We start from the raw sequence: 14,474 nt of genomic DNA, 5'->3' as shown, positions 1-14,474 counted from the left end.
AACAGGAGACGTGGGTAAAGTGCTGTAAGGTGGAAAGATAGAGCACTTTACACTGAATGAAGGCCTGGTCCTTTTGCAGGTGCGTCATCGATCTTTCAGCTGAATGGAATTAAATGCATTTTTTTTTTAAAAGGCTGTGTGCTCTTAGTGAAGTATTAGCTGCACAGCATCAATAAGACCTGTGCATCTTCTGAAGTCTTCAATCTCCCAGAAACCCTGTACTAGAATCACACAGCATCTGGCGTATGTGTTTCAGACATCCTGCTGCACACTGAATTTCCTTTTTCGAAGGATAAATAAAGTGATACTGAAAACTTGAATGGAACAATGTGTCTCTGTGTGCTGGATGAAAAACTCACCATGCAGCTTTATGTTCCAAAAAAGAACAAAAACAGCATCTGTGTGTGTGTGTGTGTGTGTGTGTGTGTGTGTGTGTGTGTGTGTGTGTGTGTGTGTGTGTGTGTGTGTGTGTGTGTGTGTGTGTGTGTGTGTGTCTGTGTCTGTGTGTTTATACAGCCACCATCACTTTGTCTTTCTGGATCAGGAAGTCCCACAGGATCTTATCTCTGTCCATCTTGTCCATGCGGCCTCGGCTCCAAACTGGTATTTCTGTTGTAGCTTCTTTACCTTATTCCAGACATTTGTAGTATTTCCATGTACGCTTCCCCCGCCAGCATCTTACACCCAGCTGTCATGTTCTACACTGTCTTACAGGCATCTTTGCACAGCTTACACCTGGGGTCCTGGCTGGTGCGATAGACCCCAGCCTGGACTGATCTCACCTTGCCTTAGGGCCTGTTCTTGTGCTGCCTCTGAGCTGTCTTTCAGCCCATGTCTTCTCCTGGCGTTGGTATGTTTTCCTATAATATCAGCCAGTTCTCAGCTGCCTGAAGCATCCACTTAGCAGGTCATCACTGGGGGCCATGTTCCTGTTGTATTCTTGGATGTTAGTTGTTTCATTCTGGAAGGTGGCTTTGATTTCACTAGTCCTCGTCCTTCATTTTGCTTCATGTAGAGTCTCAGTGGATGGTGAGGAGCTCTCTTGTCTCGTCAGGTGCCTCTATCGCTTCTTTTGGCCAAGCTATGATGCCAGCAGACTATCCGGTTAGTGGCAGGGCTCAGGTATCAATGGCTTGGATCTAGTTCAAGCCATTCAGCTGACTGTTGAAAACCAGCTTTACTTGTTCTCAGCACTTGGCTGTGGCTGATCTCCTCTTGCTGCCTTGTCATGGTTCCCATTTGCCTGAGGGACGCCAAGGTAGGTATTCATAGCAATGTTGCACACTCCGCTCCATCAATTCCAATCATAAATAATAAGGTGCTAACGATCATCATTTTTATAAGCAGGTTGAACAACAGTCATTACCTGAAAGAGAAACAGTTGTGTGTGAGGTTTAAGCCTGGGTGAGGAACAGCAAAAAGACACAAGGTAGTTTATACTACATCACCAAATCAAACTATGTTTTCAAGAAGTGATGTTCGTGCTCTTTTGAATGAGCACAAAGAAATGGGAAACGTCCAGGACTGTAGATGCAGTGGTCGGCCAAGGAAACTTAGTGCAGCAGATAAAAGACACCACAACAAAATCAGAGGATTTTGAGCATTCCCATCAGCTCAGATCTGACAGAAAACTGTGGAAGCAAGGTACACCATCCAGTGACCGGAGAAGAATTGCATTCAAAAGGCCATACGTTATGGAAACAAGGTCAAGTGCCTCGACGATGCACAAAAACATAAGAACTGGGGATCAGAAAAAGTCAAATTCTGAAATATTTGGCTTCAGCAGAAGGCAGTTTGCTCATCAAAAGGCTGCAGAGTTTTATGATAACGACTGTCTGCAGGCAACAGTGAAGCTGTTTGGGGCCACATTTCTGCAAAAGGAGTTTGGATTTGGTCTGGATTAACAGCGTCCTTAATACTGAGAAATACAAGCAGATACTTATCCATCATGTAATACCATGAGGGGGGGCAAATATACAGCCAATGTCACGAAGAACTATCTACAACGTGAAGAAGAACAAGGAGTTCTGGCTGCACAGAGCCCTGATCTCAACATCAATGAGTGTGTTTAGGATTACATGAAGAGATGGAAGGATTTAAATCAGCCTAAATCCACAGAAGATGTTTGGAACCACCTACCTGCTGAGGTCCTATAAAACCTGTGTGCTACTGTACCTAGCTCACTCTGAGTTTTGTAAATGGAGATTACTGGACATATATAGATGCATAACTCAGACTTCTGCTTTTACACATATCTGGAAGGTCCATGACCATTAAATCTTTCACCTTGACGTAGTTTTACCATGACGTCAACACTTTTGTTTGCATATAGTGGGTACATGAGACTATAAGAGTTTTCTTTCAGGCAGTGTTTGAACAATGCTTGTACATTTATTCAATCACAGTCCTAATATTCAGACATTTATGAACATCAAACATACAAATAACATATCAGATGATTGTGCGCATGGCGGACAAACCAGGTTATACTTTATTCCCACAACATAACAAATATCAAGTGACGGCAACAGAAAGGTGATCATTTCTCTTATCACGTATTTTACACACGTTTTTTTTTTTTTTTTTTTTTCATGTTCAGTCTTTTTACAGGGTATGGGAACATGGATAAGTTAAATCAATCAATTTTATTTATTCATAATTCATGCACCGATGTCTTCCCAGCCCCAGTAGTTGTTTAGATTTTCTGTATTCAACCCCCTTATTGTCCAACGAAAAAGAACAATCCTTTCTGCCACATATTAGGTTAAACTAGAACAACAACACCTGTGATACAGCAGCATAGTCAATACTTCACCTTACATTGACTTCTAATGACAATGAAAACCACAGACTGATGGATGATCATGGAGCATACACAGTGAGTGCAGCCAATCTGTGTGAAATCCTACATCCACGCTCTCCGGTGACTTTAATACCTACAAGAAATGAGCACGTCACGACTCACTGAGGCTCAACAGTCACACCGTGTCTTCAGGCACGTAGCTGTCCTGTTTGCCTCCTCTCTTGTCTCTGTTCTTCCCAAAGGAGAAAGAAAAAACACCGCCAGCATTCTCCATGGCTGCTTTACCTCCCCTTGCCTCGCCTCTCAGTGCTCTCTGCTCATAGTCTACAGGGCTGCCAGGCAGCATACTGGGTGTGGAGGGAGTTGGGGTCGTTGCTCCCCAGATGTACAAAGTGTCCCCCTCTGGACAAGGTGGGAGACCCTTGGTCAGGTAGCTGGGGCTCGGACTGGCGGAGGACAGAGTACGCTGGCTGCCATTAAAGCAGCTAGAGTTGTGATCGGTAGAGCCTTTGCGCGAGTTTCCAGAGGAGCTGATGTTGGAGGAGCGGTAATTGTAGGCTCTCCAGCCGGGCCGTTTGCGCTGGTGACACTGGCACTTTAGGATGCGAATGAAGGCCAGCTTGAACTCACGGTTGTAGCACGGGTAGATGATGGGGTTCAAGCAGCTGTTGAAGTAGCCCAGCCAGAAGATGACTTTGAAGAGGGATTCGGGTGGGCGCAGGTTCACATTAAAAGAGCCTGAGATGTGGCAGAGAAGAGACAGTTAAAGATTACACAGATGAAGAATGTACAGGGGAATTTGAGGTGTTTAATCAGGGCAGCACTACATGGTTTTATCCAAGGGCGTAGGTTTACATATGGCATAATATTTGGCGAAAGCCAGATTTGAGAATGCAGTGTCCCCCAGCAGTCTTGTAAGGTAGTGACATCACCCATATGCATCTAATTTGATGTTTGTTGACATCATGACACAACTGTGCACCAATTAGATCATAGCTGTCATCACATTGGTATCCAGTCACATGTGCCATGTATTATTGTCTATTTTATTGTCTAAATGGGAAAATTGTTTTCAAAACTGACATCATGTGTTACTGAAAAAGAGCTGAATCGTGCAATTGAGGTCATTCATTACTCAAGAAAATCTAATTTAGTTCATGACCTCTTTTCACAACCAGTGCAGTCGCCCCCTGGTGGCCATTCAGCATGTTCTTATTCCCTGTTTGGCTTCAACCAGCACACCAGTCGACTGCTTCCACTTCTTATATCTGCTCTAGGTGTATTGATTTGACACTGTCTATGATCCTGCAGGTTAAATTTTACCCAGTAGGGGGCAGCATTTAATCAGAATATCATGGAGCTGCATAGAAACACCAGGAAGGATAGTTATTTGTTCATCATTAAAAGAGAAAAACCTTGTGGAGACCTTCATAGACAAATAATAATAATACTAATTGCACTTCCACACACATACACACAGATGTTTACTTCCGTATACAGAAATACAATGTGGGTAAAATGAAAATATATATTAATGGGATTTAACAAGCCTTTTTATATATAGCAACCAGATGATGAGAAAAAACATTGTAAAAACACATTGTAAACAAGCTGATCACATTAACTAGAGACTTTAGTCTCTACCCTCACTGTGCTTTAGTTCTCCTACTGTGGTCAAGCTGAAAGAGAGGAAGAATATCACACTAATGAGGTGAGAGGGCGAAGTCTGAGGATAAAAGGAATTAATAAGAGTATTATGTGTGAGCTTAGTGTGAAAGAAACAACGGGACAGACTAACTGCATGTGTGCACGTGTGGGCAGATGTAAATGTTTCTTTAGGCCAAGCTACAGACCCAAGGATGCCATATAATAATCTCCAGATTTCACCTGATCAATGACTTGAGGGAATATTTTAAAGGCAGGTGCACCGAGACCACAGCTTCACATCACAAGCATTAATATTTATCTTGAGCGATATTATCTTTCGTAGCCTGGGGGTGAAATGATGCAGGTGGTGGGGAGTTTCATTAAAAATGATTTTGGAAACTCTCAAAGCGTTTCAATGTGAAGCAGGACTTTTATTTACTTATTTACTTTACTCGTATTTGTATTTAGTTCTGTGTCTCCAAAATGACAACACTACAACTCTGTGTGTGTGTGAAAATCAATCTTGTACCTTAATTCATGTCTCTCTTTGTGTCCTGTCCATCACACTTTGTTTATTTGGATGATAAAGGCATCGCAGATTACTATATTTACATTTTTTTTGGTCTTCCCCTTATTGAATGTAACAAAAAGCTTAAAATGAAAAAAGTTTTATCATGTAAAAAACACCCAAAATTCAAAATCAGGTAAAAGGTTCTGTTGATAGTTTGTGCTCATGTGTCAACATTTGAAAATAGCAGCAGTAAAAACAAATCCTTCCTCACATAACAAACTTATGTTATTGGATCTTTCTGTTTGGAGAAAAAAATCTGTAGGCCTGAGTTATTTTGGTCTCCACAAAGACCAAGAGATGAAACGCACATGATAAAAGAGTAGGATATTGGAGTGAAAACAACAGACCCCACTGTCATCACTTGTGTTAGGCGACATGTTTATATATTTAGGTTCTGTGTGAACGTGCTCAACGTTTCTCCCTTGAAGAGTGTTTATGTTGAAAAGCTGTAGTATAAACTGCCGAGGATAAGAGGGGCATGGCTGCAGGTCAGAGGTCAGGAGATAACAGTGGGAGAGTTACTGTTGGTGGTCTCGCCGCTGCTGCAGAGAGAAATCTTTGCACCTCCTTCCTGAGGACAGGCTCAGGAGCAAATACACACAACCACCCACCTACCGACACACACACACACACTGTAGAAGACAGGAACATCTTAACAAAACAAGGCATCCTGTTATTGTCATCACTGGGAGGCAGTACACATTATGTATAACGCGTGCACACACAAACACACAAACTGGTTTCCATGACTTCAGGGGAGATTGCATTGACACCTTCATTTCCTGGATACTTCCTCTAACCTTAACCATAATTACTACTGACTAACCCTGGCCTCAGCCGAACTTCGAAACATGTCTTCACTTTAAAATGTAGTATTTTACGTTATGGGGACTTGATTTTTGTCCCCATATGTAAGACAAGTCCCCATAATGTGAGTGTGTAAACATATTTAGGTCCCCACAACATAAGGAATACCAGGCACACACACACACACTTGCACTCACCTATTTTTCTTACAAAACAGAATTGATTTCCATTCATATGGACAGCCTACACGCTTAGAAATAAAAGTGCTAGCTAGAACCATATAGGGTTCTTCGGCTTGTCTTCGTGGAAGAACCCTTTTTTGTTCCAGGTAGAACCTTTTTATAAAGCTTCCACCTGTAACCGTTAGTGTTACCAAGAACCCTTTTAAAACCCTTTATTCAGGAAAGGGGTTTTAAAGAGTTCTCTGGAACAAAATGGTTCTTACTGGAACCATTAGTGTTACCAATAACCCTTGAAAAAAACTTTCTTTGGGAAAGGGTTTTTCAGAAGCAAATGGTTCCAGGTAGAACCTCAGCCCTTGTAGAAGGACCCTTTTGGAACCCTTATTTCTAAGAGTGTACACAAAGCCTTGTCCATAACCATAACCATAACCATAACCATAACCATAACCATAACCAGTACCAGTTAATGCCTAACTCTATCCTTAACCTAATCACCATTCAAATCACTTTGCCCTTTTAACCAAATTGACCAGATCCTCCAAATGGAGTTATTTCTCATTGGTCACAGTGTACACACACACACGCACGCACGCACGCACGCACGCACGCACGCACGCACGCACGCACGCACGCACGCACGCACGCACGCACGCACGCACGCACACACACACACACACACACACACACCTCACATATTCTGTTTCATAACACCTGTAAATATGATTAATATGTCTTGACCTAAGAGGACAGGAGAGTTATTACTCTTGCAGATTGCTTTAAATGAAACTATAGCAAGAAACTGTTTATGAAAAAATTGCGCTGACATCCCAGGGACCTGTGCGTTCACCCTCGCTGTCCTGTGGCCCCCTTTGAGCTGGCAGCGCTGCCACTTCCTTTCTCCTCCATTACTCTGACACTTAATGCTCTCATTACACCCCCCCCCCCTCCTCCTCAAAAACCATTTCAGTTACCACAGCACTGTGTGAGATGCACACACGCACACACAATTACAGTCAGTTTGCCAAGAAACACATACAACAATTGGTCAACACCTCCAAGTGTTGGTTTCTCTCACATTTGAGCACGCTGCTTGCACCCATTAAATGTGAGCCCTTCACAGGACATTAGTGTCTGTGCTGGGTGTTAAAAAGCCACTGGGAAAGTGTGTGCAATGAAATAATACGCTGTATTTCCCTGAGGACTAATGATTTCTCTTTGGCTGAGAAAAAAAACCCCAGCTCAATGAAACGCTAAACATAAAGACTAATTCTTCCTCTGAACATTAATTGTCCTCTATGTTCTTCCATGCAATGAAGCGTAAAAGCATAAAATGAAGCATAAAACGTCTTAACTGTGCAGATTTTTAAGAAAAAACAACCTTCGAAACACATACAATTATTGTTCTTCAGTTTAAACTTGTGTTCTGTTTGTTGTGCTGTTCACTACACTGTCATAACAATATAGAAACATGTCACATTGTCAATACTACACTCTTAGAAATAAGGGTTGCAAGAGGGTTCTTCTACAAGGGCTGAGGTTCTACCTGGAAACATTTGCAGGGTTCTCCTATGAGGACAAGCCGAAGAACCTTATATGGTTCAACTTTCTCTACATTTCTAAGGGTGTATGTGCAGAACAAAACAATCTTGTACTTGTAAGTCAACATGATTGGAAATTCCATGACAAGATTTTAATTCAAAATAAACTGCTAAGTGTCTGAAGCCCTGTTTAAAATAAATAAGTGCAAATATTAAATAGCCATTTCCCCTTTTCAGTAACACTTTACATGAGGGAACACATATTCACCATTAACTAGGTGCTTACTAACATATATAAGTTGCATACTAGCCCTTTATTAGTAATCATTAAGCACGTATTAACACCTACATAAGCTTATTCTACTTCTATTACATCATGGATTAACATTTAACATTTACTAATAAAGGGCTAGTATGCTACTCATATAATATAGTTATATAATATACCTGCCTTTAGATTAGGGAACACATTCTAACATATTATGTTATGTGTTCCCTGATCTAAAGTGTTACCACCTTTTAAAATAAATATCAATGCATCAGATTGTCAAGAAACCTACAGTATTTTTATGCCAAAAAAATGTATATTTGATGGTTGTCAAATGCAGTAATTTGTAGTATGTTGGTACATGTTATACTTGTTTGTGGGTCAGGTACCATTTGAGAAGTTAAATAATAACTGTGTCAATGAAAATGGTGACACTCAACACAGTGTTGTGAGTGTGTGTGAAATTTTGGGACTGGAGGACTTCTGCTCGCCCTTTATGTACAGAAAAACAAACACAAAAGGACCATGACTCTGCCTGCTGAGGTTGCTGACTGTGAAGCAGAGACTACACATATATTTCTTTAAGCTGCTCACAGTCAACAGCTGAGACCTCAGGAGTATAGAGAGGCTCATGCCGGCAACATCCGTCCAGCCTCACTTTCATCTTTGAAACTCAGTGTAGACAGAGGAGAGTGAAGCAGCTGCAGCCTCAACATACGTGCACATAAGCACACAGAAACACACACACACATACAAAACATTGAGTAGTAACCAAGCAGCTCCCACATGCATTGCATACAGAGTGACAGTATCCAGAGGAAATAGCAGGATAATAACTAGTGTGAGGCAGGAAATCCCACTCAGTGGGTGGAGGCCAATGAACAATCAGGGAGCAACATAAGGAGGGTGCCGCTGCACTATCAGAGTCAACGCAGTGGCACAAAGTTAAAGTAAAGCTGCACTATTGGGAATATCACTGGAACAGCAGTAGAGTGCTGAGTTTTCATCCTCAGGTTATTAAAATATATTTGGGATTTCTGTCCTCTCATCGGATGATCGCAATACAATCTCTGAAAGTCTCTGTTGATATTATAAGGTTTTATTGTATTGTCTGACTCTTTACTGTTTCAGACTTCTCAGCGTAGAATGTTCTTGTGCAATAGGTGCAGTCATTTCAACAGCTATAGTTTGACTGTGTGCAGTCAGATCAGCCCTGTGATTGGTCAAAGCCTCCTGTGAAACTGTAACTTTTTTTTTTAAAGTCCTAACCATAACCTCACTAACACTTGTCCCATAGTTACGTTTCAGTTGGAGGTTCAGGTTGCTGCTGGATTTCAAGCCAGACCATGTCCAGAGTTTTTGAGGAAAAATAACACAGGAAGTTGCTGCTGCTGCCTTTGTTTAAGTTTGAAAAGCAATGATCTTAAGTCGGCAGTTTTGCGTGGAAGCGATTCACACCGGACACCTCTGATTTGTATTAAGTTGCCTCGGCTTTTCCGCTTCCTGCAAATGAGCAGTGGAAAGAAACGCAACACTTATACATATACGATGAATGGGTCATGTGGAAATCACGGAACTGGTGAACTCATATAGCCTCACCTTGAGGCTATAAACAGAGCCCAGAGGAAGTGCACAAATGTCTCTCTCTGTGTCTTTCCCTCTCTCAGATCACTTGGTTTACATTATATTGAGAGGTTATTTATGGAATTATTCATCAACAGCATAAATACCACCCTACCTACTGTATTTACGGAACAACAATGACTTCCCTTTACACATTAAATCAAAACAATTATGTGAGGCTTTCTGCCATGATGTATCAGTGCGATACACCTGCAATTGTGCAGAAAAACAGAACCGCGGCAGGTTTCATGGCACTTTGTTAATTAGTGTGACATAAACCTGTGCTCTCTGAAGCCTCTGCAAATCTCAACATTGGACAATCTAATTTGTTATGTGCTTTTAGTATTTGACTGAGACAGCCAATAATCCCTGCTATGTGACACTGCATAGTAATCCTGCCCCAGGTGTGTGTGTGTGTGTGTGTCCATGTGAGGATGTGATGAAGGGAAGCTCAAAGCCAGGGGCGTAAACACATTCCCACATGACCACCACGAATGTACGACCTGATTTTTTTTTTCACACTCTTCACCACAAAACAACACAAGTGAACCATTTAGCCGCAAAATATTAGGAGTGTTGAATTCTCGCTAAACTCAGTGACCTTGGTGAGCCTGGACTTCCACCACAGACTGAGGTGACCACACACACACGCTGACTGACCACAAGGTGCTCGAAATAATAGTCAGGAAGTATTTGCCTAAAAGTAACTGCACTTTGGTACAGCAAAGATAATCAAATTTTATCCGATCGTCACAGTGTGCACTCTTAGAAATAAGGGTTCCAAAGGGGATCTTCTACAAGGACTGAGGTTCTATCTGGAACCATTTGCTTCTTTTTTCAAGGGTTCTTGGTATCACTAATGGTTCCAGCAAGAACCATTTTGATCCAGAGAACCCTTTACTACCCCTTTCCTGAATAAAGGGTTTTAAAAGGGTTTTTGGTAGAACCTTTATAAAAAGGTTCTACCTGGAGCCAAAAAGTGTTCTCCTATGAGGACAAGCTGAAGAACCTTATATGGTTCAACTTAGCACTTTTACTTCTAAGAGTGTGTGTGTGTTCTAGGTGTTACTCATATTATGGGGACTTAAATCTGTTTACACAGTGACATTATGGGGACAAACATCAAGTCCCCATAACATGAATTATTACATTTTAAGGTAAAGACATGTTGTGGTTAGGATTAGGCCAGCTGTAGTTATGGTTAGAGTTAGTCAATGTACTGTCCTCTGAAGTCATGGAAATCATGTGTGTGTGTGTGTGTGTGTGTGTGTGTGTGTGTGTGTGTGTGTGTGTGTGTGTGTGTGTGTGTATTGGCAAAGATGATAACTAAAGGTCTGCATCAATCAAAGCTCAAGTCTGCAGAAGAAGAGATAAGGGACAAGATGTGGAGACTGACAGACTTAAAGACTGCAAAGAGATTTGCTCTTTCTTTCCATATCCATTTCAATCCTGCATGTGAAGCTCATTTTACAAGCATGAAGGTTAAATTAAGTGCAAAAAAACTATGCAAACACAAATTAGATTTAATCAAATTCTATTTTTTGAGTTAGTTTTCTAAATGACTTTGTCTCAGCTGGTCCAGGTCCAGCCTCTAGTGCACAAACCTGTCATGAACCATATTTTGTTTAATAAGTGCAGAATATTGTGATTAGTAGTATTTTTTAAGTGAGTGGGAATTATTGGATCATGATAAAAACAAACTGATAAATGATAACTTATCAAAACATTACTGTTATTCCTTTTGTAATTTGAGATATGTTGTATTATTTCAGATAATTTATAATTTAAATGCATACTGTACATGAAATAGGGAAAAATGCAGAGGGTGGACCCCCTGAAAAAAAGCTTCTGTGTAAGGCCACCAAAACTCCAGAGTCAGCCCTGCTCTCAGGATTAACTGACAAGAGCAGAGAAGGCCATAGTCTGCACAAACAAGGAGAGTGTGTGTGCTGCATCAGAAGAGATTACGAGTAAATCTGGAAATAATGTAAGAAAAACACGAAGAATATTTGGATAAACTGGATAAAGAATTCCTCCTCTGGTGTTTTGATCCATTATTAAGGCCCTGAATTCTCAGACTACAGAGTCACAACACAGTCAACATCTGAGTGGATATGCGTGTGTGAAAACTGTCATGCAAACGAACTTAATTACATACACTGTGGAATAATATATCTCCTACTCCTACTGTGCTTTATTGAACTGTGCAATAGTTTATGGGTGGTGTTATCTTTTTACCCCTGTAATAAAAGTGACCACTCCAGTATATGGAAGCCCACTCACTGGTTTGGTAACGATTCAAAGTAGTAAACGCTTCCCAGGAGAATTTCACCAGTGTGTTGTAGATGTGATTTACAGGACCTGAGGACTGCAGCAGTCTGGAACTCTTAGTTTCCCAAAAGCAACTAATACATTTTCAGTAAATCGTATTTAATAATATGCAATGTTGTTTGATTGGAGTAAACAAAGCAAAAAATAAAATAAAGGTTGTATATTTTTTGGGTGTCACAAAAACACAGCATGACCTTGTGACCTTGTGAACGTACCTATGGGTAAGGCGAGAAAGAAGGGCAGCCAGCAGAGCGTAAACATGCCGACAACAACTCCCAAAGTTTTAGCTGCTTTCTTCTCCCGGGAGAACTTCAGAAGTTTCACTGTCAGGGAACTCCTCGACTGTTGCGCGCGGCCCTTGCCGGTGCTTGAAGCGCAGGTCTCCTCCTGCACTTGTGATCCCTTGTGGATCCTCAGGGTCAGCTCGCCCGAGTTCATCCTCTCGCGCATCACACCTGCCTCCAGATTTTTTGTGGTTCGTTTGGCGACTATATACACCCGGCAGTACATGGCGAGAATAACGACTAGAGGGATGTAAAAGGAGCCGAGGGATGAGAAGAGCGCGTAAAACGGTTCCTCGGTGATGGGGCACACCGTGTCGTCCGGCGACGGCGGCTGCTTCCACCCGAACAGAGGCCCGATGGAAATGACCACGGAGAGCACCCACACGCCGAGCATGGCCAGCAGAGCCCGCTTCTCCGTCACGATGCCCGGGTACTGCAGTGGGTGGCTCACTCCAATGTACCGGTCGATGGATATTACGCACAGGCTCATGATGGACGCGGTGCAGCACAGCACATCCACCGCCGCCCAGATGTCACAGAAGATCCTGCCGAACACCCAGTAGTCTAAGATCTCCAGAGTGGCGGACACCGGCAGCACCGTGGTGCCCAGCAGCAGGTCAGCGATGGCCAGGTTGATGATGAAGTAGTTCGTCGGGGTCCGCAGGTGCCTGTTACACACGACCGAGAGGATGACGAGGATGTTGCCCGCGATGGCGAACACGATGAATGCGCCCAGCACCATGCCCAGAGGGATGGCTCGGGTGAGATCCAGCTCCGTGTGGTTCCCGCTGGAGCTGTTGGTGAAGTTGACCTGGGATGAGGCGAACGCGGTCCCGTCGAGTTCCGAGGAACCGTTTTTCCAAAACCGTGTGACATTGTCAGTGCTCAGACTCATTTTGATTCAGGGGGTCCTCCATAGCAGGCTTCAGATGACTTGGAACAGCAACTCACGAAAAGAGCTTTGATAAAGATAAATTCACTTTGGCTCCGGGCTCCAAGTCCGCATGGTTTAACATGACGTGCGCGCGTTCGCTTTCCAAATATTGTTTGACGAGACAAATCCGTGCACAGACAGAGCAGCTCCACAGACTCCACACAGTCTCCCTCTGCCTTCACTCTCCTCATTTGAGCTCAGAGGAGAAGTGAGCAGGACAGCAGTCACCCCCCTGCCTCCTCTCCACCACAGACAGCTCCCTTTGCCATACACTGACCAAACATTCAAGTCGAGCGCACATGACGCGGTGTTCCACGAGGAGCTGTGCGTCAACAGCAACCGCACCGAATGTTTTTGTGTCACTCTATGCATCGTAGATGGAGCAGGTTTTCAGACGCAGTCTTAGAGCCTCGTGTTTGCTTTTCATTTGGCAGTTAAGTGACTTTCCTCCACCTTTCTGTCTTGCTTTTACCTCTGAGGTCCCTTAAAAAGGGAAAGAGGGGGAAAAAAAGCAAAAAAACAAAAACCTCTATGCAATTCCAGATTCACTGTACATAAATCAAAGTTTAAATCAGTTTAATTCCATGATTCGTGAAAACATTAGAGGTTAAGCAGGAGAAGGTGAGCAGATAAGAAAATCACTTAGAGTCTCCTCTCCATGTATTTCTTATAAAATAGATTCCTATTATGGTAAAGCAACAGAGTCTCAAAGTAATCTCATTTTGGATGTGAGCTCAGTTAGTGAAGAGAAAATGATTTTATGGCCTGAGTTCAGACACACGCACATTCCTGAAATTGAGTTTCCTCCTATTTAAGACTGCTTTGCCTTTTGAGAAACAGAAAAAAAAATGTCCTTTTAGTGAATGCACTTGAGAACTCACCGCAGTACGTTTGAAGTGTTTTGGAAACACAATAATTGGTGTTGTCTTTTCGCCATAAATGCTATCATCATGTCATCTTTGAACCAGGATTTGTACTGAGGCTGTTGTTAGACGCTGTGTTTAGTCAACGTCTATTTTTTATTTAAGAAAAAAAATACCTTTTTCCACCAACCGTTCTTTTTATGCAACCAAAACCTCAGAAACAAAAACTGTTCACGTTTGCATAACAACTGCAGAACATGTAATGGTAAATATGCTGGTTTTTTTCATGTTAATTGCTGATGAAACGCTTCTAATTAAAACTGCATTATTTGAACAGCATCTTCACACCTACACTGACAGCTTCCACCTCTTCCATATTCAAAATGGAACAAAAACAAGAGCACAGGTGGAAAAAAAACAAAAAAGCCTTTAATGAATATTGTACAGAACAAATTATATGAGCGATAACGGTTTTGAATAGTTTTTGGGTATAGATGCCAAGGAATTGAAACAACACAGAAAAATCTGATCTCATAAAGAAACTCATTATCAAAAGAGTGTTCAATCGCCTTCAGTGTGAAAATGACACTTATTCGTTAATCAGTTTGGCCTCATCACCATTT

General features: G+C 42.1%; 1 protein-coding gene across 1 annotated transcript; it reads right to left on the bottom strand.

Annotated features, from left to right (window-relative positions):
* Positions 1-2,874: 2,874 nt before the first annotated feature.
* On the bottom strand, positions 2,875-12,949 carry adra1bb (adrenoceptor alpha 1Bb; the record flags this gene model as incomplete). The annotated part of the gene is made up of 2 exons (XM_083891632.1): positions 2,875-3,541; positions 11,986-12,949. The coding sequence occupies 2 exons, from the start codon at positions 12,947-12,949 to the stop codon at positions 2,979-2,981; spliced, it is 1,527 nt and encodes a 508-aa protein (XP_083747758.1). The 3' UTR covers positions 2,875-2,978.
* Positions 12,950-14,474: the final 1,525 nt, after the last annotated feature.

This window comes from Microchirus variegatus (assembly GCF_963457635.1).
Source record: "Microchirus variegatus genome assembly, chromosome: 6".
Taxonomy (NCBI): domain Eukaryota; kingdom Metazoa; phylum Chordata; class Actinopteri; order Pleuronectiformes; family Soleidae; genus Microchirus; species Microchirus variegatus.
Note: the sequence above shows the minus strand (reverse complement) of the source record. Positions and strands in the feature narration are given on the sequence as shown.